The sequence below is a fragment of the Falco rusticolus genome, chromosome 18 (assembly GCF_015220075.1).
Source record: "Falco rusticolus isolate bFalRus1 chromosome 18, bFalRus1.pri, whole genome shotgun sequence".
Lineage (NCBI taxonomy): Eukaryota > Metazoa > Chordata > Aves > Falconiformes > Falconidae > Falco > Falco rusticolus.
The window spans coordinates 1619267-1645984 of NC_051204.1; the positions used below are offsets into that span (position 1 = coordinate 1619267).

At 50.1% G+C, this 26718-nt stretch overlaps 1 protein-coding gene across 1 annotated transcript in view; it reads left to right on the forward strand.

Annotated features, from left to right (window-relative positions):
* Positions 1 to 11544: 11544 nt before the first annotated feature.
* Positions 11545 to 26718, forward strand: part of LOC119158897 (acid-sensing ion channel 2-like) — a 44165-nt gene continuing 28991 nt past the window's right edge. Inside the window, exon 1 of the mRNA XM_037411332.1 lies at positions 11545 to 12335. Within this exon, the coding sequence (XP_037267229.1) occupies positions 11772 to 12335 (564 nt within the window). The 5' untranslated portion in view covers positions 11545 to 11771. The remainder of the gene's footprint in view (positions 12336 to 26718) is intronic.

Here is a 26718-nt window from a genome sequence, read left to right on the forward strand (position 1 = left end):
TTCAGTGAAAATATATTGGTTTCTGCCAGATTTAATTAGAAGACATCCATTCTCAAAGCTTGGGAAGAACTGGCACGAGAGGGGAGTGAACATGAAAGATTTGTGAGACTTCAAATGTCTTGCAGGGACTAAGTTAACGGACTTTAGCTCTTTGCCTGCAAGTGAAACTAAAGTAACGTTTCCTCCTCTGGAACATGCACTGGAAAATAATCATATGAAAACACTAAAATATTCATTTATTTATGACCTGGGCTCAGGAATTACTGTTTTGCTTTGCTTTTGCTCAAAATGAATAATTTTGTCCTAAAAGGTAAACTAAAAAAAAAAAAAAAAGTAAAACTATCACCCACCTTAAAAATAGGAGTAATAGTCAGTGAAACAGAAGGTTGCATCCAACAAAAAATAAATGTTTCTATTTACTTTAAAGGACTTTCAAATTCTGTTTTTGTCTGGTTTTCCCAATATTGCATGGTGGCAGTCTTTGAGATAAAAGCACTGCAATGAGACATCAAGACTTTTCATTTTGTAAGTGTCAAGATTCAGAGGTTTGACTTTTCCAAAGTCTTTCTACGCATTTTCTTTTAAGCTGAACTCAGCAAGTCTGCAAAAAGCTACGGGGCTCTGGGAAAGGGCTTGGCTTCTCTTTCTGACCCTCCCATTCAGCAGATGACAAAGGCCTGTGACTAAAAAGGTGGTGTTCTGATCAGAGAGCAAAGATTTATATTTATATCACTTTGCTGGCATTGACTCTGCTACCAACCAGCCCCAAATACATCCTTCTGAAAAATAAATGGGATGCTCTTGAACTGCAGCAAAGAGTCTTATTCTGGTTTAACCTTTGAAACCAAATTAACCTTCGCCAGAGCAAGGCATTTACGTTCTGGAATACATGTACTCACACACCGAGTTATTCTGCAATTCCTATGCGCTTGAAATTCAGTCTCACTGCAACGTGAACAAGCGCTAGAGGCAGGAGGGTGTGCTGGCTGATGGATACCACTGCTGCCCGACACAGACATGCACGCTGCGTGCTGATCTTCGCTTTCTGAATTTGGTATTTGTCAAATAAAAAGGGATCCTTGAATGAACGAGTGACAAAACGTATAACCACCCCAAGGCTGTGCGCCTTGGGAACCCCGGTGAAATCCCTATCAGGGCTTTTGGCACCTGGTTCCTGCAGGAAGACAATGATTTAACCAAGGGGGTGTGAATCATCATCAGAGGGCTTTGAGAGGACTCCAGCTTTGCTTTCAAGCGGTTTTGTGTCAATTCCTCTTAAACCGGTTCAAAACAAGGTAAACGGGAACGTGCCGTTCAAACAGATTCACCCTGACAGCAGATAACATGCTGGAACTAGACTGGTTTTGTAAAACTTAGGCAGAGGATGGAATGCAGAAATGCTTCAGCTTCCTAAACACCTGAGTGACACCAGCACGGAGCAGCCCTCCTGCGGGAAGCCAGCCAAAAATGAGATGCTGAAGACGACTTCTCCCACCGCCTGGGGCCATCCCCGTATCCAGCAGCCCCTGAGAGCTGTAAATGATGAGTATGTAGGGAGGAATAAATGTAAACGATTGACCCTGACACGTCACGCTCTGGAAGAGGATGGGTTGCGTTGCTGTGTCCTGTTTTGATTACTGGGTGTCAGCCCTGCGTCTATCCCGCAGTTATCAGCAATTTCCAAGCCGGTTTTGGCAAGGCTCGCTCAACCGAAGCATGGCTTTCTGTTTAAAGGGGTTTTACTGCTTGTAAACTTGTCTTTCCTGTGCTTACAGCTCCTTCCCAGCCAGGTCCAGGGGATTGGGGTTCCTTGTTGGTGCCACAGCAGAAATAATTGCCAGGGTGGGTCTCTGAAGGGTGGGACTGATGACAACCCGGGAGGTGCTTTCAGGAAAATGATTTTAAAGGATGCTTTCAGCCTCCCGTGCTGCCCCCATCTGTGCTGCTCTCTGTGGGTCAGCCGCAGTGGCTGCAGTGGGGACCCTGCCTGCTTGCTGGGCTCCACTCTGCTCACCCGGACCTTCTCCGAGCACTGGGTGAGGGGCTTTCCCGGCCACTTGGTTAGGGACAAGGGCCTTGAAATATTCTTCCATTCATAAAAGCATGAGCTGCTGCTCTGGTGATAGCTGCTCTCACATCTGGCTTCCAAGTGAAGATGAGTGATGGACAATTTTTAGCTGGTCGGGGATTTGCTTCTGGAGTTTCCCAGAAGCCCTGGAGAGCTGCTCCTTCACTGCCCTGACCAGCCTGTGGGTTCCAAGCCCTGGCTCCTCTTTGGCTCGCAGCAAACCTCCCATCACATCCCGCCTGGCCAAAATCATGGCCAGACACAGAGCCACGACAGTGAAATGAGCAGCACTGGCTTTATTCTTCCATTACAAGTTGATTTGTCACTGTATTAAAACATGAATAACCGCAAAAGCAAAGATGGGACTCTGCTCCTTGCTCGCTGTTATTAAAACTCTAAATCAGGTCGCCTGCAGAGCCATCTCTGTTACCTTCGCAAATGAAAGCAGGGAATTGGCTTCTTTTGTCTCTGAGCGAGGATGCAGGCGCTCAGCGATGCCGATAAAGCTCAGCGATGCCGATAAAGCACCTGGGTTTGCCCGGAGCTGCCCGTTTGCAGCTTCATACCACCACGGGGTCCTGTAGGAAAAAGAAGAGGGACCCTCCTCCGAAGGGGCAGCTCTGCAGCAGAGGGAAGGCGATGGGCAGGAATCTGCGCTGCCCAGGTCTCCTTCAACTGTAGCTCAAGTGATGGGCTGCTTAGGTGTGGGTATTTGTGCTGCAGAAACCCACGTTCCAGTGAGTTTTCTCTGTCCATAAACCCCGAACCCAGAAATGTTGCTGAGACATGGCTGGAAGGACCATAGGGAGGGTGGCAGGTGAAAAGGGATATTAATCTTCTTCTATTACGTTTAGGCTGACCTAATGTGAATTCTTTGTTTCAAAAAAACAAACACACAAACACAGACACACACAGACACACACAGACACACACACACAGACACACACACAGACACACACACAGACACACACACAGACACACACACACAGACACACACACACAGACACACACACACACACACAGACACGCACACAGACACACACACAAGGTTTTTTGTTCGGATTTTTTGTCGCTGTTATGCAAGGTTTAATGTTTTTTTCATTTGATTCTTCTGGCAGCTTTTTTTATTTTATTTTTTTCCCCCAGATATCACCCATCAGCTTCACTACGAATAGCTTTGGCTGACCTGAAAATGCTTTTCCACTGATCAGATAATTCATCTTAAACGCTCTGCCAAGTGAGAGCAGTGAGTCACTCGTGTCTCTCCAAACCTGGTGACTGCCTGCTCCACCAGCCAGCCCAGCAGAGCTGACACCCACAGAGAGGGCTTGAGGGCTCAGCTGGCTGCCCCCCTTGGGCATGGGGACATGGGGAATGTCGTTAAACCAGAGAAAAACGATCCCTCCTCCATCTTCTGCAATGAACTTTCTGTCCTTCTCTAGATAAGAGACCAGCAGGGCAGAGAACTTGGTGATGCATTGGCAGACGGGCATGGATGAGCTTGCAGGGCACACCTGCCTGCACGCACACCCCTGTGGCTCTGCCTCGCCTTTTGCAAATCAAAAATCAGGCAGGGAGAGGAGGGCAGGAGTCTCGGGTGCTGGCAGGCCATCAGCTCCTCCAGCCCTGCTTCCCCCTGTGCTTGCCCCTGTGCCTGCAGGTCCTGGTGGCCGGAGAAGATCCCACCTGAGGGATCAGATGAGGATGAGCATCGCAGCACGCAGGCGATGGGCAATGCCAGCGATGGGCTCGTCACCGCGATAGTGAGAGGTGCTGTCTGGTCAGGTAAGAGTCATCTCACAAAAGGCTGGGTCACGAAGCCCAGACTGCACAAGCAGAGTTATTAATAACTGACGCCAAAGAGAGCTGTTTTTCACTTCTTTGGGGAGACTGAATGTCAAGTAGGAAGGATCAGCTGCGGATGGAACAGAGCATTTCAATTTATGTCTTGGGTCCTTCTCCTTTGGGTTTGAATTTGTAAAGGTTTGGGGGTTTTTTTGTAAAGCTGGACACACAGTATTTGAAAAAACAGAGCTGAGCTTGGAAAAAAGATCTATTGGGCTCAGTCTGCATTTTTTCCCCACTGAAAGCAGGCAGGTTTTAGCTTTTCTGGGCCTTTCTTCTCACCCAGCATCTCGGGTACCATCTCAGGGAACCTGTGATGTCTCACCACAGGAGCAAAGGCTGATGGAAAGACCCTCTTCTGTCACACCTTAGACAACTTGAAGGGATCCACTCAGCTTGGGTTGCTCCATAGGGTAACGACACCTGTGCTGCTCAGTTCTGAGAAGGAAAGACTCTGTGCGGTTATTACTGTGTCGCTTTGCACTGGCTTAAATTACATCCAAAAGGAACACAGAAATTTCATGTTTTCTTCCCCCTCAGAAAGGGCAAGGATTTAAGATGAGGCTTGTTCTATCAGTGCAGGAACAACTCGTCTCTGGAGTGAATATCATCTTATCAAAGAGTAAATACCATAGTCTGGTCGAGTTCCTGTCCCGACTGCTTGAACAAACATTAACTAACCCATCAGACATCCCCAAGGAGGGGAAAGGATCAGGCCCATCCAGCACCCCACAGAGCACAAACAAATGACATTACATGTTTCCAGCCACCGTGTGCCTTGGCTGGCCTCCAGCAAACTTCACCTCTTCCTTATCCATGGCTCTGATTTCCGTAATGAAAGGGCTAACGATGTCACGGGACACAGCCTTGGCGTATCAGTCTGCGCCCACAAAATCGACTATTTCTAGGCGGCTTCACAGGGTTTCTTTAAGCCAAGTCACTTCACGCCAGCTGCGCTCCCCCAAAACCCTATTGAGGAATCCTCTGCTGATCGATGGGGGTGGAAATAAACCATTTTAGTCAAATCTAGTTAAAACAGGCTTAAAATAAACACCCCAGGGCTGGCATGGTCTCAGGTTTGTATCTGTCCTCCAATGCACCTCCAGCTATCTCAACCCCAGCTCCAGAGACACCTGAAGGGGGTGAGGACGAGCACAGCTGGGGCGATGATGTTGGCTCAGCTCCTGTGGGTGCATGGGCTGGGACTGAGCACCGCTGGCACTGCCAGTGTCACAGCTTGGGGTGACCCAGCGCGGGGGATGGGAAGCAGGTAGGCGTGCAGCCCCCCCCCCCCCCTCCGCCCCGTGACAGCGTGGTGAGGATCACACCTCTGTGATGACAGACCCGGCAGCCTTGTTATCGCATTCTCATTAATTCAAGCTGCTATTTGCTCTAGATACAAAGGCAAACAAAAGTTTTCGACCTGCTGGCTTTTCAAAGGCAGTCAGGGCTGGGAAATCTTGCTGTGTCCTCGTGGAACTTTGCAGGGGGGGTAGAATTGGGTTTGAAAGCTGCCAGGGACTGTGGTGTGCCAGGAGCAGAGCTGAGTCCCTCTCTCTGCTCAGACTCTCCTGCTTTCAGGCTGGCAGCCTCCCAAGGATAAGCTTTTCCATGGGGGTGGCAGCATCTCTTCTCTTTTGACAGGAGCCTGTCAGTGGGGTGAATCCCTCTTTGCCTGACCTGTCCATCGTGCATCTCCTATCCACGGCACGTCCCGAAGCAAACGCTCCATCAGCATGGGTGTGTGTGTGTGTGTGTGTGTGTCCAGGTGGGGGACGTCCTCACCAGGGCACCCTAAACGTGACACTGTCCCCATGTGCTGGGTGGCTCTGCTCCCTCTGCAGTCAATGGGGACTGGGACAACCCACCCTGGGGAGCCCAGATCGGCTCATCCTGGAGCAAAGCCCCCGTGCAGCCACCACAGAGACCCACCATGCTGAAGTCAAAGGGAGGTGGCCCAGAGGGGTCCCCCCCGGGGGGCACCGGGGGCCACCTGTCCCATTTCACCTCACAGCTTTGCTCCTTTGGCAGCAGGATAGCAATTATCTTTTAGATTGTTGTGTTTTCTTCTTGTTTTCTCGGTTCAGCCACCTGAGGAAGGACAATCAGGGTTGCCATAGCAATGGAAGGATGACTTCTTAATTTGTGGGATTCTTTCTCTTAATTGTTCTGAGAATTGTTATCCCACGAAAACTGCCACCTTTGGAGAATTTCAGTTAGGAACTGCAGTGGCATGGAAGGAGAAGTTTAAGAGAAAGAAAAGCTGATTAAGACATTTTCAGGCAAAAAAGAATGAAAAATGTATATTTTGGTGAATTTTCCTGGCCTGTTTCATGTGCTGACAAGAACAAATGCCTGGTGTTATCCAGAAACAAGGGCCTGGAATGCGTCCTAAACTTAAATTATCCCTAAGTAATTCAGAGTGCTTTCACAGACTTCCTGAGGAACAGGAGTATCTGGCAGAATTAACACATATAACTCAAAACAAAATTGTGTAAATCTTTACAGAGATCAGGTATGATGGCAACGGCTATTTAAATGGGGAGGCGCCAAAGGAAAATGTTATTTTTCTATTGCATTTTTCATCCCCAAACCTCTAAGCCTAAGACACAGGACAGAGCACCATTATTTAATTTTGCATAGAATGAAAAACCTGTGGCTGGCTGAGGGTGCAGCGAAGCGATGGCACACGAGGATGGAGCCGGAGGCCCCTGCAATCCCACTGGCTCACTTTGCACACCGATCAGGTGCCGTGCGAGTCACCGCTCACGCGAACATCTTCGAACCCCAGCTGACAAACACGGCCCTGGAGAGAGGGCTGATAAATCTAAGTTATTGCAGAGAAGCCGGGAATGTCAGAGCGGGCAGGACAGGCTCCAATTGCTGCAAAACACTCCTGCAAATCCAATATTCCCTTTCTGTAATAAAATCTGTAGATGTTACTCGGTCTGCAGGCTCTGGGCTGATTCGGAGTGAGAGTTACCCCTATGCCAGGGAAATATCTCCCCCATCGCCAGCTGGATTTGGAAGCTGGAGGCTCAGCTCTGCCACACGCAGCTGTTCATGTGCTGTGATGGTTCTGTGGGTGGAGAAGGAGGAGGAGGAGGAGGAGGAGGAAGGCATCCTGGAGCATCCTCTCTGCTGCTGGGGGATGCCAAGTGCAGCTGGTGGGGAAATCCTCCCTCCAAAATAGTTCTGCCACTGGAAAATGCTGATTCGACTCTCTGTCAACATGTTTTAACCAGTAATCTTTTTAGGGAGCCATGAGTATCAAAATGGAGTGTTTCATTGTCTTCCAACACCTTCCTTTAGAAGGTGTTTCCCATTATGTAGCCATTTTTGGTTTTCTTTCAAGGAGACCTTTTTCTCTTTAATTGCTTTAATTGCTTTCATTTTATACCCCATTGTAAATCCAAACATAATATTAAATACATTGAAATCCAATCACAATTTCAATTTTCTATATATATTAAAAAGCCATTTAACCAAGCCAAAGCTACTTTGGAAGGCATCAGATTTAATTTCAGGGGAAACATAATGTTGAATGCTGATGTTGTGGTTTGGAAAAGCAGGCTCATTTAAGTAGCCAGGCTCTCTCCGGTAAGGGGAGCGCTGGGTTCCCAAGGGTTTGAAGATACTGACAACAAGCTGTTCGGTGACAAAAGGGTCCAAAAAGGTCGGGGAAAGGCTGAGAGATGGAGGGAGACTTACAGGACCTCGAGCAAAGTCCTTCTTCCTCCAGGTATCATCACGGGCCCAGTATTCCCTGGCTTCCCCTCCAAATGCCTGTTGTCCTTTTTTTTTTGCAAAGCCCACAGAGATGGGGCAGAAGCAGCGCCCTGCGGAGCTGGGAGCACACCGGGATCCCAACGGGGACATTCTCCTGGTGCTCGGTGCAGCCGTGCAAGTAACCTGCAGCGGGGCCGGGGAAGATGAACGGCTCTCCCAGACTGCAGCCACCGTTGCTTTTTCTTTTCTTAATTTTTCTTTGCTTAATCAAGCCCAGAGGGAAACATAAACCCAACAAAGTGGCAGAAAACACAGCAAGCTGTAGGGCTAAGGAGAGGGCTCTGGCTGGGGTGGTGGGGACTGGGTGCTGGACCCCACAGGGGACCAAAGCATCTCCTTTTATTTTTAAAACAACCCATTTTTCTGCCTCTTGAGGCCAGTCCTGACTTTCCCAGCGCAAACCCTTCGCCTGGGACGTGCTTCTGGGAGGGCATCGGTGGCGCTGTGGAAGCAGAGGGGCTCACACAGGGTGGGGGGACCCCTCTCCATCTCCTTTCCCTCCCCAAACCAACCCATTTCCCAGGGATTCAGGACTGGGATCCCTCACCCTGAGCAGTGCAGCGTGGGCTGGAGACACAAGAGGGCAGGCACAGGCTGTGCAAACCAGAGGGGGCTCCGGCTCTGCTCCCTCTACCCCCACCACCCTGCCCTGCTGCCCCCTCCACCTCTGCCAGGGGGGAAAAAGGGATTTTCCTGAGGATTGTCTTCTGGCCCTGCCCGCCTCTTCTGTCCTTCTTTCTGAAGGAGATATGAAGCAGCGAGGTCTGTGAAGAACATTATGGGGCTACGACACCCAAAGCAGCTGCTTCACCCCCCAGGGGCGCGCTGCCATTCCCTGGGCACCCCCAAGGAAGGGGGAAGCAGGTCTCCTCGGCTGGGCTCTGCATCTCAGGGGCTTTTATGGGACCAGCCAGGCTCTTCACCCGTACCATGCACGCCCACCTGCAGAGATGCTGTTTGCAGGGGTGGCAAAAAGTGCTAACAGCCCTCACCATCCCTGACAGCCCATCACCCCCTCCTGCCTGGTGCACCCTGTAGCGCATCCCAAGAGCTGCTCTCCTTGGCTTTCAGGGCACCCTGGGCACAACCCGAGGCACCGGTGCTCGCCAGCGAGCATCTTCCTCCCTGGTTTGCCCCCAGCCCCATGGGCAGCGGAGCTGGCGAGCCGGTGCCAGGCAGCACTGCTGGGCACGGTGCTTCTTCCTCCAGCCAAAGCGCTCTGCACGGTTAAGTAATAAAAGGCAGCAGATGGTATATGGTATGAATTACAGAAAACAGGATTGTAAAGGCAGCGCGCGTGGTGAACGAATGAAAGCATTAACGCACCAAGCCAAATAACGCAGATGAAGGGGGAGAGGAAGGAGATTTGCAGATGGGTTGATCATGGGTGGGAAAGGGAGCCCATTCCTGCCAGGAAATTTTTGGGGGGGAAGGGTCTTGTCCCCAGCTGCGGGGAGCTGGTGAGCACAAGGGTAGACAGGCAGCCAGGTCTGGAGCCCAGAAGTGAGAGTGCTGTGGCCTCGCTGTCCTCAGCTGCTTTAATTCTGGTTCACAGGTTGCTTGGGTCTACTCGTGCTCTTCTCCACCCCTCCTGGAAAGGGCATAACAAGATGCAGGTGGTTTGTAAGGCCTCACCTTGGCTGAACTTCTGCTTGATAAAGAAGGGGCACAGCTCTGCTTAGCCCTAAATAGGCTTGAGCTGAGAGCCTGGCTTTTAGGCACGAGCAGACACAGGAGGAGGGAACCGGTTTTGGTTGTGGTTTTTTTGGTTTTTGGGGTTTTTTTTTGTTTTGTTTTTTGCATTTTGAGGCTGGTGTGGATTTGTATACAGAGGAACCCAGCTCCTGGCAGCAGCTCCTGCTCCCCTGTACCCCACCTGTCTGTGAGCACTAGTTGTGCTCTTGGTGCAGTCTTGGAACCTCCTGGCTGTGGAGAGAGGGTTCGGCTTTGGGGCAGCAGGAAAGACCTATCAGGAAATTCAGCTGCTGGCTGCATTGCAAGCTTGCTGGCTGGCTGCTTGCGAGTCATTTGTCTTCTCTGCCTCAGTTTCCCTGGTGTAAAATGGAGAAGCAGCATTGCACTGCCGTGTACCGGTGCTGGGACGAGGAGCTCAGCACCAGGTACTGCCATAGGATCACCTGTGCTGGGGGATGCTGCAGCAGGGCTTGCCTTTGGCTGCTGGGGCCAAATGTGGCTCTGGAGGTAGCAAAAGCTGAAACTACCTCATCTCTGGGTGAAAACCATCAGGGGGAGGACAAAGTGGCTCATGGCCAGGGGACAAGGGAGTCGGGGGTCTGTCAGGGGAGGTGAAGCACCTGAAGAGCTGAAGGGGCCAAAGGGTGCAAATTGCAATGGCTCTTGCAGGGTCTGCTCTGACGATAACAGCACTTGGGGTTATAAATTCAAACACCGGGGCTCATTTTATTCCAGGTAATATTTAAATTTGTCTTCTACCTCACAGGCAGCTGAAAGTGGCTAGGCATTGCCCCATGGACACTGACAGGCTCTGTCTGTGCTGTGACCCTCTGCTCCCACCTCATCCAAGCTGGGAAAGTCACCTCTGGGTGCTACCGTGGCCCCTGGGACCCTCACCTGCTGTAGTGCTGGGTGTTGTACAGAGACAGAAACTGTTTTTATATTCTGGATCTGAACAAAAGCAGGCAAAACCACTGCTGTGCACCAAGGCAATATGGAGGGGAGTTACTCCAGACTCTGTTCAGACCCCGGTACCTTTCATCTCTGGGCTGAACCCTGCCCATTCCCACCTCCTGCAGCATGCATTAAGGACGCGCTCATCTGTGGAGGCATCATTACAGGATTTTGCAGCATCTCCAGGGTAGGAAACCTTTCCCAGTTTGCCTCCCTCCCCTCCTCCTCCTTCCAAACCTCCTGGCTGAATGCACATCTCGGAGCGTCTTCTCCAAACACATCCATCACAGCTGCCTCTCGGCAGCAAACAAAACATCTGGCAATCGCGCTGGCCGAAAGTCTTCCGAGTGCTCGGTGGGTTGAGGCTGGGGGCGACCAGGAGCTGCTCGGCACAGCCCCCCCCAGCCCCCCCAAGGCATGGCTGCTCAGACTCACCCCCCAGGGAGAAGCCAGGGGTCTCCCATGGTGGCCCCCTCTCCCTGCCCTCCCCTGGGCTCTTGCCCCGCTGTGGGGCTCCAGATCAATGCGTGACTCACGGCTCTCAGCGCTTCGCCCTGTCAAGAGTCCTGAAGTGAAGGGAGAGAGAGAAGAGACGAGAGATGCTGCAGCCCCTCTCCTCCTGCTGCCTCTCCCCACTGAGTCTTGTCCTGTCTGATTTTTTGCTCTGAGCTGCTGTGTGGCAGAGGAGAGGCTTCATGCTATCGCTCTCTCCTCTGCTCTGTGTGTATGTGTGCCTGGAGTTGAGCAGCAATTTTTTGAGAAGCCCTTGGAAATAACACCGGCAGCACGGGGTGGGTTTTTTGGGGTGGTGGTATTTCTTCAAGCCCTGCCCAAAATGGAAGGGTGGGGAGGAGGAGAGATGCCTAAATCCAGCGGCTCGCATCCCTGGAGCACAGAGAGCATCACCCGATCGGTCTGAAAGCCCTGCTGCTGTGCAAGACATCAGCTCCGGGAAGCTGCATCCTTGGGCTTTCCGCACTAGTTAACAGCTTGCGAGCTGCCTCGACTTGTTTTAAGCTCTCTCACTTCATCTCATCTTCCTTCGGCGTGTGTGTGTGTGTGTGTGTGCATGTGTGTGTGTGTAGGGGGAGGACTTTATTTCCATTGGCTCGGCTTTGCCTGCCCACCCACATCTCTTCCACATCACCTTGGTGTCTCCCTAAATAAAACCAGCCCTTCTTATCGCACCGAGGAAATCAAGAGCCAGAGTTTGAATGGATTTTATATAAATATTTACCCCGCTGAAGCTACTGCTGAGCTTGTGGGATAAACTTGAAGCAGCTGGCCTGAGACTCTCCTTCTATCTCCCGCCCCTAAGAGGGTTTAATTACTTTCGAGAGGGGAGGGGAGAGATCCAGAGCCCAGTTCCAGCTACAGACTGACCCAAAAAGCAGTGCCAGGATTTAACTAACTGTCCCTGATGGATCTGAAGGACAGCACCAGCGAGGGCAGCATGGGCAGCCTGCAGCCTTCCAGCATCCAGATTTTTGCCAACACCTCCACGCTCCACGGGATCCGTCACGTCTTCGTCTATGGGCCGGTGACCATCCGGCGCCTGCTCTGGACCTTGGCCTTTGTGGGCTCGCTGGGTCTCCTCCTGGTGGAGAGTTCGGACCGGGTGGCTTTCTACTTCTCCTACCAGCACGTGACCAAAGTGGACGAGGTCGTGGCTAACAGCCTGGTCTTCCCCGCTGTCACCATCTGTAACCTCAACGAGTTTCGCTTCTCCCGGCTCACCACCAACGACCTGTACCACGCTGGGGAGCTCCTGGCTCTGCTTGATGTCAACCTGCAGATCCCAAACCCTCACCTGGCTGACCCAGCCGTCTTAGCCATCCTCCAAGAAAAGGCCAACTTTAAGCAGTATAAACCAAAAGTTTTCAACATGCAGGAGTTCCTGGCCCGGGTTGGCCATGACCTGAAGGATATGATGCTGTACTGCAAATTCAAAGGCCAAGAGTGCAACCATGAGGACTTCAAAACTGTGAGTATGAGCAGACACTCTGCTTTTCCCTTCTCTGGGTGTGTGGACGGTGGTGGTGTTGTAGGACCAGGACAACACCGGAGGTCACTGGCCCACCCGTGTGGGCACGGTACAATGAGTGAATGGTGTCTGCTGGGCTCTGGCACGGCTGAGGAGGAGGAGGAGGAGGAGGAGGCAGCCTGTTGAGTTGAAGTTTGTTTGCTGGAGTCCTGCTGGGGGGTTATGTGGGGCCAGCCCTGCAAGGGGCTCGCAGCAGGTCCAGCCTCCATCCTGCATAAGGCCCACAGCTGCTTGGTGTCAGAGCAGGGCATCAGACGGGCCCTGCTGAGCATCAGAGGGGGCTTGGGGGTCTCTTGTTATGGCTAGTGAATGTTAGCCGGCTGAAGAAAGTAGAGGGGGCTGGAAAGAGGCCAGCAAGAAAGGCAGGCGCTCAGGGATGGTCTGAGTGATGTCCATTAGCCAGTTGTATTTCCCCGGGTGTTTGTAGCCTCGCTAAAATCGTGTGTATTGGGTCTGAGACCCAATGCATCGTGGAAGGGGAAAAATTTCTGCTTGTTCCTGGTGGTCACGGTTCATAAATCCTAGTTTGCTGCACGGTGTGGGCACCAGCTGGGTCCCTTCCTGGTGGTGTGTTAGACAGAAGGGGGGAGGGAAGGAGAAGAAGAGGAAAAGAAATGAGGCTCAGCACTGCTCCCAGGCTGGCGGGGAGGTGGAGCGAGCTGCTTAGCCTGAGGATCCTGGAGGAAGCAGACGCTGCTCAGTTTACAGCTTCTGGCTGACACCCTGATGGCAGTGCAGGCTGGCCTGGATAGTTTGGCTGGCAAAAAGCATCAGCTTAAAATAAAAATAAAAAGTAGGTTGCCTGGCAGCAGTGATGCCCCCTGTGTGCTGCTGGGGCGGTGAGGGGGCTGGGCTGGGCGAGCGGCTGTAGAGGGGTCTGCACCCCGCAGGCTGGTGGCTTGGGTCACATCCTGGCAGAGATGTGGGGGTGCTGGCTGGGGACTGGGCTGAGTTGCCCTTTGCTCGCAGGCCACGCTGGCCAGTCCCTTTGCACCAACTGTGCTGGCCGGGGGGGTCGGGAATCCTGGAGTCAGCAACGCTGCAGCTTTCAGGCGGTTGTTTCTCTGGGAGCGACGCTGCTTGTTCTGCTCGCTGCTCTACGTCCTGCACGGACAGGCAGGTGCCATGGCAGGTTTTGTGGTGGTCTGGTTTGTCAACAGAGGATCTTCGTCTGTTTTTAGGAGATGGGAATATTTTCTTGCTCTGTTGCTTTTGGATCTCCCAGCAAATCAGCCCAACCGACTCATGCTACAAAGTCATTGCCATCACCCGGACTGTGCTCTCCTTAAATGTCTGAGCAGGAATATATACTTTTATGTCTCAGTTATTGCCTGTGCATAATCCCGATGCCTTGCCCATTTCAAACTGGATATCCAGGCAAACTGCTCCTTTGCTTCTGCTCCCTGGGCAGGTCTGGGCAGAGGCTGGGTCATAAGAGTCGTAGGAAGGTAGCAAGAAAGTCACTAGGAGAAGAGCTGGCTAAAGAAAAGCCGTGTGTGACTAAGTCTGGAGAATGGGATAGAAAAAGAGCAATGCATGCAAAAGTCCAGGGGACAGGAGAGTTGGGGGGAGGACATATCCCAACAGGGTGGACAGGCGTCCCCCTAACCCTAGTGAGGGTGCGAGGAGAGGGAAGTTTTCTGCCGGGGGGCTTCCTGATCGTTCACTAAACACCAGCCAAAAGCAAAAGCCCCCCAGCCAGCAAGGAAACAGCATGTTCAAAACATCTGCAGGACTTAAAAAAGCAGGTCCTGTTCTCAGATAAGACAGGAGCTCTTGGCAGCCTCCCTGGAACATAATGGGGTGTCATGTCCCTGGCCATTTAGTTTTTTGAGGCAGCTGCTTTTAAAACAATGATTTTGATTTTTATTTTTTCCATGAGGGATACAGTAGTTTCCAGAAAGACTAAACATTCCCGGTCTGCTGAATAAATCCTTGCTCTGCTAAAGCAGGTTAGGGCCAGCTAGAAACAGGGTATTACAGACTGACAGTGCTTGTCCTTGTCAAAGTACTGTAGGGATCCAGCAACCGGGCGTGAAATACTTCAGCCCACGCTGCCAAGCAGCCCCTAGCTGATGCTGCAGACCCCTTCCCGGCACTGCCCGTGGTGCCTCTAACACAGCCAAGTGTTCCAGGCTCACCGACCTCCAGGTGGTCCCCTAGGTTACGGCAATCCAGGGAGCATCCGTCAAAAGGGACGCAACACCCCTGTTTTCCTTCCAGATTTTAGCTCTCAGAGATAAAAGGCAGCAAAAAGGGCTTGAAAGATGAGTAGGTCGTTCCACAGGGAGCATGCTGTAAAGGTCTTTGAACTGCCTCCGGGCTGAATCAGAACCTCATGTCCTGGATGAATTTTGCATTTAATCACCAACGACCTGTTGCAACTGCATATAGGCTGACAGCCCATCCATCCTGCTGCATTACCCCTTGGAGAAGGAGGAGAAGCAGCATCTCTGAAGCCTGGTTTCTATCCTGTCAGGAAGCAGAGGGTGTAAATCCCAGAGCAGTGTTGTAATACGTCATCGTGGTGAACAACTCCGGCTCTGTTTCTGTACTCCCCAAATTCATGCACCTGGGAGCAGAAGAGGCAGGAGTTTTGCAGTGGGAGGCTGCATCAAAGCAGTTAGCTCTGTGCCAAGGCACTGCTGGAGAAGTTAGGGCAGTGTTGCCGGCTTGGGCAGTGGTCCCTCTGGATGCAGAGGGGGGTGTTGTGTGCGGCGTGTCCCCTGAACAATGCACAGGTTGCTTTTGCCACCTGGGAAAGCAGAAGCCGCAATGGCAGCGTCCTGGCATTTCAAAAATGTGACTTTACCCTCCTTCCTCCTCTGCTTCCCCGCTTCAGTTCTCTGTCACTCCTTTATTAACAGGATTTGAGCTGTGCTTTCCTTACACTCCCTGTCCCTTCTCCCCAGGATAATGTCTAATGCTTCTCAGACGTTTCCTCATATTATGGTCTGCTCTGAGGAGCAAGTCCCCTAAGCTTTCCTGCAGAGATACATCCGAAGGGAACAGCAAGGTCCTCGCAGAGCATGTGCAGATTCCTGAGCTGGCATGGCGATGTGCTGAGCAGCAGATAAGATAATGCAGACCTCTGCTGTAGGCAAAGCAATGAAGAATAGAAAATTGGCAGAACACGAACAGGCTTTAGCAAACCCATTCCCTTCCCTTCAAGTGTTTGGAGGAGGGAAACCTGATAACAGCAGCAGACGAGGAAATCCCCTCCTTTTTTTCTGCATTGCTCCTCCCAGGAGGTCTCGGTTGAAAATGACCTCGCAGATGGCATTTTTCGGGAGAAGCTGTGCTCATGCTGCTTGACAAGACATTAAGGTCATCCCATCCTACTGCTGCTGAGCGCGGTAAAGCTGTGGCTTGTCAGCCCTAGACACGTGGCTGGGATTTTCGGGGGATGTCTGTGGGTGTGCTGGAGCAAAGCCTCTTCCCTGGCCTGGTGGTGTGGTTTGTGCTCCTGTGCTGCTCCAGCATGGGATGAACTGGGCAATGGCAGGGGATTGATTTGTGCATGTGGCACAGCAAATGCATGGGGCAGCAGGGGAGAAAAGCCTATGAAAACCCTTTCAGCCCATGGGGTAAATGTAGAATGACTGATGGGATGAACTGGGAGCGGATACAGAGAATATGAGCAGCCAGGGGAACGGGCTACATCAGTCCCACCTGGCTGAGACAATTAGCCCCAGCAGGTGAGCCCTGCCAGAGGTGCTCAGCTGATGGCAGTGGGTGTGCGTCCTGGTGTACGAGCCTATTTTTCAGTTGGGTCATTTGCTAAATGGAATGTGTAGCGTGTGCTTCCTCGCACATCCAATTCATTTCAGAGGTAACACAATAACTTAGATTGAGCCTGCTATGCCTTAGTTGCCAGATGTCTATTTATTTTCAGTGGCCATGACAATCAAAGGATATAACTCATTTATTTTCAATACACATGCCTACTGACAGTGTCCGCATAATGGAGAGTATCTCATGTGAATATTCCTATTTTGAGACACAAGTTTCTGTCAATCTATCTGTCTTTTTCCATGCATTTTTTTTTCTCCCATTCTCTCGTGTGCCCGTGAGGCCAGCATTTAGTAAATAGCTTTTGCTTTTTGGGCTAATTAGTCCATTCTCATCTCTTATGATGCAATTTCCACTTTCATCAAGGAAAAAAACCACCAGGGTGATAGCTGCTGGATTTGGAAAAACATTACTTCTTTCTTTTTAGCATTTTTTTGTGGGAAATTGTGACTTTTTCCAAAGTTTGCTCCAGGATCTGAGATGCCATAATGAGATCTGCAGTTCTGTGATACCTTTTACACAAATAGATGGTTCTTCCACTAGGAGACCACATCCTTGCGCAGCCTTCCCAGTCTGCACGATAACATCGGGAGTTTGCCCGGGCTGTTGCGTTCCAGCACGTGGGCTTTGGCATGGGAGGCAGCGCAGGGGCAGCGTGTTGCTGGTGGTGGTTTCTTAGCTGGGTGTCTGAAATGAAGTGCGTTGTTCCTGGGTCACGTATCTTGGCTGACACCCAAACCATGCCCTTGAGAAATGCAGACCTTTGTCCTACCCAGCGTTTGGCTACACAAAGTTTCTCTCTCCCTTAAGCATTTAGCTGTAAAATGAGCATGGTGGTGCTTCCCCGTGGTGCTGGTGGGGTTTGTATTTCCTTTATTTATTACAAAATGGTAGGATAATGCTTTAAAATTCACCAGAAAGTTTCATGGGATGATGCCATTTGGGATGAACATCTGTTCATGAAAAAAAACTTCCTGGGTCTTGAATGGTTACTGGAGTTAAAATCTAATGAAGAGAAGGCTGTAGAACTTCGGTGGGGTCTTTTCATGGCAAACCCAGTTTTAAGCCCTTTAATCTGAAAATATTCACCCTGGGTGAAACAGCTCCCATAGGATAGAGCCTTCAGAAGTGTGGCTGCAGCTCATTTACTTGGGACATTGGTGCTCTACATCTGAGGCATCAGTCTGACTCAAGACCTGAGCAGCACACTGATGAACTCCTCTTTAATTTTCTTCTAAAAGATCTGTGGTTTTGTTCTGGTTTGAGCCATTTCTTCAGCAGTCACACTCCCATCCCTCACTAGGGGTTTGAGATGGCAAATAATCTAAAGATCTGCGATATCTCAGAAACGTTCACAGCCAAAGTATTAGGGACAGCGAGAGATCAGAGGGTTTTGAATGCAAAGGGAGATGAGGCACAAGGAGGGCGGTGGAGGATGAAAGGCAAAGCATTTCGTGTGTGAGAGCCAGCTGTGGGCTCAGCCTCCCCTTGCCCGTGGCCTCGGCTTATGCCATGCACCTGGCCACTTCGTTGGAAGGAGCGCAAGAACCACTCTTGTCTTCTAAGTGATTCCCATTCATCACAGTCATTCATCAGGAGGCCAAGGCAGAGCTCCTCTGTCCCCCCCATCCGCACCACATCTGCCAAGGGATCTGCACTCCAAAGAGCATCTGGAGCTGCAACAAAGTGCAGACGCTGCCTTTGAGATGAGGAAGAAATGCTGAGCAAGAGGATGTCATTAGAGCTGCAAGGACAGAGCTGATGTTTGGGGGCTGCAAGACTTTATCAGAATTTTCCTGGGAATTACATGAGGCTTTCCTTTGCCTTGGAAGTACCTCCAAGTCCAGCTTCTTGCACCTCAACTCTCCTACCTGTAAAATGGGAGGGAATAGCCTTTCTCCCAGAGAGGCACTGAGAAGTGCTAGAAAGCTGTTGGGGGGGCAAGGTTGTAAAAAAAACAGAGAACAAGGATGATAAATGTCTTCCAGCCACCATGACCTGGTGCCTCCTCAGCCCATGGCTGTCCACAGCCAACAGGTTTCATCTCACAGGGTCTCTTTGACAACTGGTCTTGGAAGGGGGTCTCCTGGGTACAGCTTTCTGTCTGCGGTGGGTGAAGGGTGAAAGTGTTCAAAAGTACTTGTGCTTTTTCTATATGAGCCAGAATTAAATCTAGTCATGCTCAAAACTGTAAGTGAATGCCAGGAAAGACAAGGAATGTATAAAAAAACCAGCACAGTTTCCATCTGGACAGGTAAATTGGGACAACACATCTTGTCCTGAGCTTCTTCCATACACCTCATGCAAGTGTCCCTTGGAGACTTCTTGACAAATGATAAATAACATTCTCCCAGATGTTCCCTCTTGCAGAATCCTGGTGCTTTTCTGACCAAGTGCAGTGATGCCCTGTGAAAAAGCATGATGTGACTGCTGTAAGCCACTCTGCGCATTTGATCTAAACACTCCTTGCAAGGTCCCGACCACTATGGTTCAATGTCCATGATCCCCACGGAAGAAATGGGCAAAAGTCAAAACCAGTCATCATAAAAAGAAGTAGGAATTCTCACTTGATTAAAGGAGAAAACAGGTCTGGCTTCAGTGATGGCCTGGGTGGCCTCCTGAGGTCCCTTCCAACCTGAATTATTTTATGTTTCTATAATAAAAAGCAGTTGCATACCTGCTGGGTCTTATCCCCTTTTGCTGTTTTGGGGGGAGACTCATTTTTTTCATAGAATTCCAGAATGGTTTGGGTTAGAAGGGACCTTAAAGACCATCTTGTTCCATCCCCCTGCCATGGGCAGGGGCACCTTCCACTGGACTAGGTCACTCCAAGCCCCGTCCAACCTGGCCTGGGACACTTCCAGGGATGGGGCAGCCACAGCTCCTCTGGGCAGCCTGTGCCAGTGCCTCAGCACCCTCGCAGTGAGGAATTTCTTCCTAATAGCTAATCTGCACCTCCCCTGTTTCAGTGGAAAGCCATTCCCCTTTGTCCTATCACTACATGCCCTTGTACAAAGTCCCTCTCCAGCTTTCTTGTTGGCCCCTTTAGGTGCTGGAAGGTGCTATAAAGTCTCCCCAGAGCCTTCTCTTCTGCAGGCTGAACAACCCCAGCTCTTTCAGTGTGTCTTCACAGGAGAGGTGTTTCAGCCCTCTGACCATCTTTGTTGATCTTGCTCCAACAGTTTTATGTCCTTCTCATGTTGGGGGCCTCAGAGCAGAGGCAGTGCTGCAGGTGGGGTCCCACCAGAGTGGAGTAAAAGGCAACAGTCCCCTCCCTCGTCCTGCTGGCCACGCTGCTGGTGATGCAGCCCAGGGCATGGTTGGCTTTCACACATGGTCAGCTCATGCTGAGCTTCTCATCAACCAACACCTCCAAGTCCTTTTTCTCAGGATGGGTCTCACTCCATTCTCCACCCAGCCTGGTTTTGTGCTTGGGATTGCCCTGACCCGTGTGCAGGACCTTGCACTTTTCCTTGTTGAACTTCATGAGGTTCTCATGGGCCCACATCTCAAGCCTGTCAAGGTCCCTCTGGGTGGCAACGCTTCCCTCCAGCATGTCGACCGCACCACACAGCTTGGTGTCATCGGCAAACTTGCTGAGGCTGCGCTCAATCCCACTGTCCATGTCACTGACAAAGGTTAAACAGCACTGGTCCAGATACTGAGCCCTGATGAGCACTGCTCATCACTGGTCTCCACTCGTGTGTAATTCCCTGTTCACCTTCAATGCAAGCATGCAAGATCAGAGCCAGCTTTGGAAGATGGTTGCCTTCCCCACTGTGAGCCTTGCATACAAGTTCGAGTTTGCATTACTGACCTACAGGAAAAAATTGGCCTAAAATGCACAGTTGTTGACAGCTCCACACCGAGCATCTGAGGCAGTCGTGGTTCTGGTTCCATAATGAGCCCATCACAGTTTCTCTGAGCAAGCCCCTGTCCTTTTCCATCTCTGGAAACCACACACATTCACTTTAGAAGGAGGCAGCAGAGATTCCCTCAAAAAAACCTCAAGTCCATCATTCAGCTCCTCTCGACTGAGAAATTGTGCCCTGCAGGTCCCGAGGAGTGCAGCTGGCTGCACAGCAGCAGGGGTGGCGAGGTCAGCTGAGGCATCTTCATCGCCTCCAGCAGGACCTGGCATCTGCGAGGCCCTCCAGCACCTTCAGGAAAGCATTTGTTAATGGGATTTGTACCTGGAGTGCTGGTTGGACTCAGCTTGGCTGGCGCAGCAGGATTATGCCCGAATTGGCTGTCAGGGGACATATGGTTGGTGTGCGGGCGATAAAGGACGATATATCGCTCAGCTGCCATGGTAAGGTGGACCCAAGCAGGGTGCCAGCTGCACGTGTTGCTGCCGCAGCTATACTGACCATATTAAGTACTCAAAAATATATAGAAAGAATTTTGCCTGCTGGGCTGACATGAGCCTTCATGCAGTTTTCCATAGGAAGAAGTCTTCGGGAAACCAGACCCATGAAACACTTTCTTGCCTAGAGACGAGCACAGCTGTGAGCTGGAGAATGCAGAGGGAGGAGAACACGAGCTGTGGCTATACGTGCAGGCTGCGAAAGTCAGTGGCTATTTTGCCACCTGCATCTTTTGGGAAGTTGAGGAAAAAAAAGCCTTAATTGTCCTTGCTTTACTGAGGGAAAAGCATAACCTGAATGGTCTTCTAAAAGCTCGTTGGGGTTTCCAGACCTGTGAATAGCTGTGAGGAAACCTCTCAGGGATCACAAGCTCGACAAGCTAAGATGGAAAATAAGGTGGACATGTCTGACTTCGTCTGCCACGGATTAATCTATGAGACCAGCACCAGGCAAACAAAATTGCCCCTTGGAGTTAAAAGAGCCTGTGAGTCATTTAAGCAGAGTGACAGCAGTATGCCCAGGGCCCATCAAGAAACAATTTCCATCCAGCCATGAATATTTACAACTGAAGCACATTCCATGATTTGAAGAAAAGCTGAATTGTTTTGATCATTTATTGCTGTTGAAGAAAGGATTTAGCCTGTGTGAAAAGTCAGGGAGCGTGAAGAGGTGAACGGTAATGGAAAACGTGCATGGATTTGCTCGGGGTGAGCTGGATGAAAGGAGTTTTAATCTGCACTTGGTTTGATTTCCAGAGAGGAGCCTGTGGCAGGGGAACCTGGACCATCAGGCCTGTCCCACCTGCAGTAGAGGTTGCTCAGTTGGTGGCTTCTGTCAGATGAGCCCCTTCTGCATTGTGATTTCCTCAGGGACTGGAATCTGAAAGAATATCAGGAGGGAAAATGACCGAGCCAAACCTTATCTGCTCCTCGGGTGCTTCTTCAGATCAGTTTGACGTTGCGTGAGAAGGTCATTCCAGGCTCTGCCCCGGTAGTGAGAGCTTCACACGGAGCCTTCAGGCTTCCCTCTCAGTTGGTCCAAAGCTTGCTCAGATCTCACTTCCAGTGTGAGTTTGTTGGGAAACGGGGTTTGTCCTGAAGGAAACCGGCAGTTCTGAGTTTGTCCTCCTCCCGTATCTGAAAAAAAACCCAACAACAAAACCAATCCAAACAGGTTAAGGGCCAAAACTTTGAGTGGGATGAAGTTTCACCTGCTTTATAAATCTGAATCTTCACAATGCTGTTTCAACGATGTTGAAGACTGATATATAAATGAATGTAACATAAAGGTGGGCATGAAATTAAAAGAATTAAAAATGTGTTTGCCTTCTTTTTGTCATTGTTGGAGGAAGAAAGTCAGACCAGCCCATTCAGACATTTTCTTGTTTCATGTTTCACTCATGTTCTTCCCAAGCTTTCTGAAATCCCATGCTGGTGCAGAGGAGGACAGTCACACAAGGACTTCACTTCATGGGGCTGAATCCCATAACAGTGAGTCAAACTGTTTGTTCACCTGAATGTTTGAGGGAAATTAACCTTAGGCCAAGAGAAGAGAATAAATAAACTCAAGCAAATGCTCTCCAGTGACTTAACTGCATGTACTATGAGCGGAATAATTTAAGGGCTCACATCTCTGCCCCCGTGACAGGTGACTGACTTCCCCCAGTTCAAATAGAAAATGATAAGCTGGAGCCCTGGTGCAGCAGCCAGGAGAGTGTCATTGTCATGTGGGATCACTCAATGGCAAGCAAGAAAACATCACTGCAGTATGCCATAGGCAGGAGAATAAAGGACTAAATTAATTGCAGAGGACAGTTAATGACCAGTGGGAGGAATTAATGTAAGCTTAACCCTTAATTAGCTCAACTTTCAGCAGCACACTCCACTGCTCCCTGGCACTAAAATGGATGGTAGAGGGAGAGAGGTGTCCACGAGAGCCTCTGTATTCCTGCCACCACCAGCTGCAGTGCTTTGGGCGAGCAGCATGTGTGATCCACCTCTGCACACCACGCACGAAGCGGCAGCAGCGCTGTCACCTCGATAGAGTGATGGAAAAACCTGTGAGAGCTCGACAAGGATATCAGAGAGGCTTCGGTCTGACCTCACATGGGTGATAGGAGATGGGAGGGACCCTGTGCCATCTGGAAAGTGATGGTTTAGTGGAGGGGGGCCTTGGAATAGAACAGAATTTTTGCCACCACCATGTTTCTTTTTCGCTGAAGAACGTTGCTGTGAATTCTGTCAGGAACTGCAGTTTTGGTTCATCATACCGCTGTTTCAATCTGGGCACACTGGTTGGATTACATCTCCCAGAACATAGCATGTCTCCTCTTTTGCTAGGGAGGTGATGGCTGGTTACAGCAGTCACAGTCCTGTTGTGTGATTGGGTTGGGTTTTTTTGATGCATTTAATGTTTGGGGATTCTTTCTTTTTTTTAATGAAAAGAAACAAAGTATTTTCCCAGAAGGTTTTGTGAAAACTGCTGCAGCGGTAGCTTCTCAAACAATATTCCCATCTAAACCAATCTTTATGTAAAAAGTTGGAACAGTTTTCATCAGTAGCGTGACGAGACAGGGGGTCGATATCATGCCCTCATTAAGGGAAGGAGTTTCTGTGCCAGATGTTAAGCTTCATACTTGTTGATTCAACTGCGTTTTTCATACTCCACCCTGGCAATGAATCCCACAGCCACCATCCCTTCCACAGATGCTCCAGGAACACTCTAAGTGGCCATTAACTAATGCTAAATTATGATGGAGCATCTCCTGAAATACATGTGACATCCGCATGAATAACAAATGAATTTGTTTCTGTCAAGGCAAAGACAAGGCATTGCGGTTGAATTATTATGAGTGCCGTTTGCTGCTCTACACCGACCGCGACGAGCTCCTTATAGGGCGTGTGTAATTGCAGAGATGCAAATGACGGCGGAGGAATGCCCTGAGTGAGAAGATGCAATGGTATATATGGCTGTCAAGGATAAGCTGTGGGAGAAAGCAAGTCCCAGGATGAAAAAACAATCCTATTTCCATTGAACCTCAGCGGAGTTTGCCTCCTAAAGACATTAATGAGAATGAGATCACACTGTTAGCCCCCACAATTGCATCCATCCTGGAAAAATCCTTCTCATTATCACTTAGTACAAAAAGAAAGACCTTTAGAAGTCTGTCCTATGATGATGCCTCTGTACATCTGCACCTCTCCAGGGAAAAAGAGATCAAGGGGGAAAGGATTTTTCTAAGGTGTGCATGCATGACACTAGAAACACGTGCAAGGGTCTTCTATAGTGCTTATATGACTCTAAAGTTTCTAAAACCTGTTTCTCTGCTGGGTACATCAGTGTTCAGAAGCTTGTGCTACATCTCTGCTTCTGCTGGCACATGGTAGTGGGTTGAGCCTTAGCTCCCAGCTCCTCCTTCTCAGTCCGCGTGGTGCATCTTGGGGTGCGGTGCAGGGTGCGAAGTGGCAGGTTAAATGAGGTGGGGAAACAGGAACAGGGGCGAGCAGCTGAGGAAGTGGGAAGATGAGACAGAAATTGTAGAAAACTGTGTTTATGGTATGAGGAAGCAGAGCCCTGAGGCTGGCTCGAAGAAAAACAATTCAGATCAGAAGCAAGCATGGGTTTTTGAAACACAGATTGATGAGCCTGGAATTGGTCTGAACATTTCCATTGCAAACTTTCCATCAGAAAATGCTTTCTGAATGAAAAAAAAGTTGCTTTCTTATAGTTACACTGACTGGGATGAGATTTCCCATGAGAAAAATGAAAGCTTTTTGTCTTAAAGCATTTCTATTTTCCATGAAGTTGATTAAAAAAAATAATAATCTCACAGCAAAACATAATCTTGAAACCCTAGAATGTCTCATTAAATGGATATTCTGATTTTCAGCTAGTTCTGAATTCAGTAATGGAAAAAGTCACCCAGAGCTGGGGAACTTTCCACAACATGCAGCCTCCACACCTTGCACCTGTAGGTTAGGTGCACCCCAGGCTCTATTTTACACGGGGTTTGAAGGAAAACCTGGGATCACCTGATGTTAGGCAGGGCGAACCCCAAGTTACATACTCATATCTGCCTTTCCCTGAGTAGGGGGAATTCATACGCTGTTTTCAAACGAGTTCCAGGTTTCAGAGCAAGATGCTTTCTGATCGGCCATCCTCTGAGCTTTCTGGAGGTGGCTCAGGTTTAGCCTTATTTCCTGATAATAAAAGGTTTCAGCAATTTTATCTCCCTCTGAAAGAGCAGAAGTCTCAAAAAAACTTTGGTTTCTACAAGTTTCATCAAAACTGGCAGCTGGGACAGACCCAGACTCAAGCCCACCAAGGAAAAGCAGGGTCAACAATGGTATTATACATTTTGTCTGACAGCAACCAGCTGTCCAACAAACATATGTGCCCCACTTTCTCCTAAAGCAGGCTGGCAGTGACAACACAGCTTACACTTCTCTGGCAGTACGGACAGCACAACAAAGGAAAAATCAGTATGCACAGAGCTGTGCTACCCATGGGACATGGAGAAACCACCCAGGGGTAGATCTGCGTCTGTGTGAAAGTACGTACATGGATGAGGATGTTACTGCCCCTGTTTTATTCTGCTTTTGCCTGGTGGGAGACCTAAGGAGCCTGGGACAGAGCAAGGAGAGGTTAGAAGACAAAATGCCTGCATCCTTTGGAAAAAAACCAACCAACTTCTTTAGTTCTTCAGTTTCAAGAACAATCTGTTTTATAGTGTGTTGGTTTTTTTTCCTGAATTATGTAAAGCATTCATCTCCCTCCTTGCATTTGCTGGAGAGACTTTCTTCTGCTGAGTGTGTGGGTCACTGCACATGCACATGCATGTCTCTACCTATAGATGCATGAATCAACCTGCTGGGAGCACAGGTTCTGCATCCCAGTTTTTTAACCACCACATTGTTGAGAAAGTCAGGGACACTCATGCTGGTTTATTATTCAGGCATGGCTTTGGAATACAGTGCTGTGTGTACAATATGGGCTACACAGGGGATCTGGGGGGGGACCAGAGCCTCGTGGCATTGGGTGGTTTCTGCAATATAATGCCTGCACCCCATCTCTCAGACAGCAAGTGGGAATGTGGAAGAGGGACTGAGAGAGTGGAGACATCCTTTTATTTTTAAGCAAAGGCCCAGACAAATGGCATCAATCTCATTCTTCCCTCCTGAGCTTGGGAAAGGGCAGGAAAAGTACAAGTTTAAACCATTTGAACACCTCCCTTTGCTGGGCTCTGCTATTCTGATTAGTTCCCAACCATCCTGGTGTGGCTTCTTTTGCCCTTGAGGCTCATGGCTCTCCAGGAGAGGTGGGAAAACGCAAAGAGCTCCTGTATGGAGCCCTCCAGCCTTGCTCCCGCTGTGCCCTCTGCTCTGCCCCGCAAGCAGGAGGCTGTGAGCAGCAATACTGCTTCTTCGCTGCACCACCAGGGTTATCCATCTGGTCCCATCACGTCTGTGGTGGTAGCGCTCAGCCTCCAGCCTGAAGGGAGCCAGCAGCTGATTTCCTTGGGAAGAAAGCAGGGATGCTGCTGTTCCGCCCCATGGCATGCACAGGACAGGCGGCGTGGGTGGGAGCTGCCCTGCCCACCCCCTCCCAGGGACCAGACACTCTCCATTATATCCATCACCAAAGATGAAGTACATGTGGACATGCTGAGGAGGATGAGGAGAAGACCCCAAAATCCATATAGAGGTGATGCTGCTTTGTTTCGCCAAGATCCACTCCCAGAAGAGCGGATCTCCATGGAACTCCACGGAGTTCCCCCTCCCACCAAGCAGCTCTGCGTGTGCCTGATTCCCGGCAGCGGGAGCGGGTCAGCGGTGCAGCTGTGAGCCTGTCCTGCAGGATGAGGGATGCTCGAGCTGGCCCCAGCTTTGCATTGTGCTCCTCGAGCCATGGGTGGGAGCAGCCGCCTGCCCAGCTCTGAGCCCCTGCAACACCACATCGGTGCAGCCTTCACACACCCCTGCTCATATCGATGGTAAAATTGTCTGCTCCTTGGGGTGAGGACTGCCTGCCCGGTTTATGTTTATTATTAAAGATTTATTTTTTAAATTGATTAAAAATTAAATAAGGAAGGCAATTTCTTTTAGCCTGCCTCAGAGAATGACACGGGTTGTGATTTTGTGCAGAGACAAGAACATCCATCATTC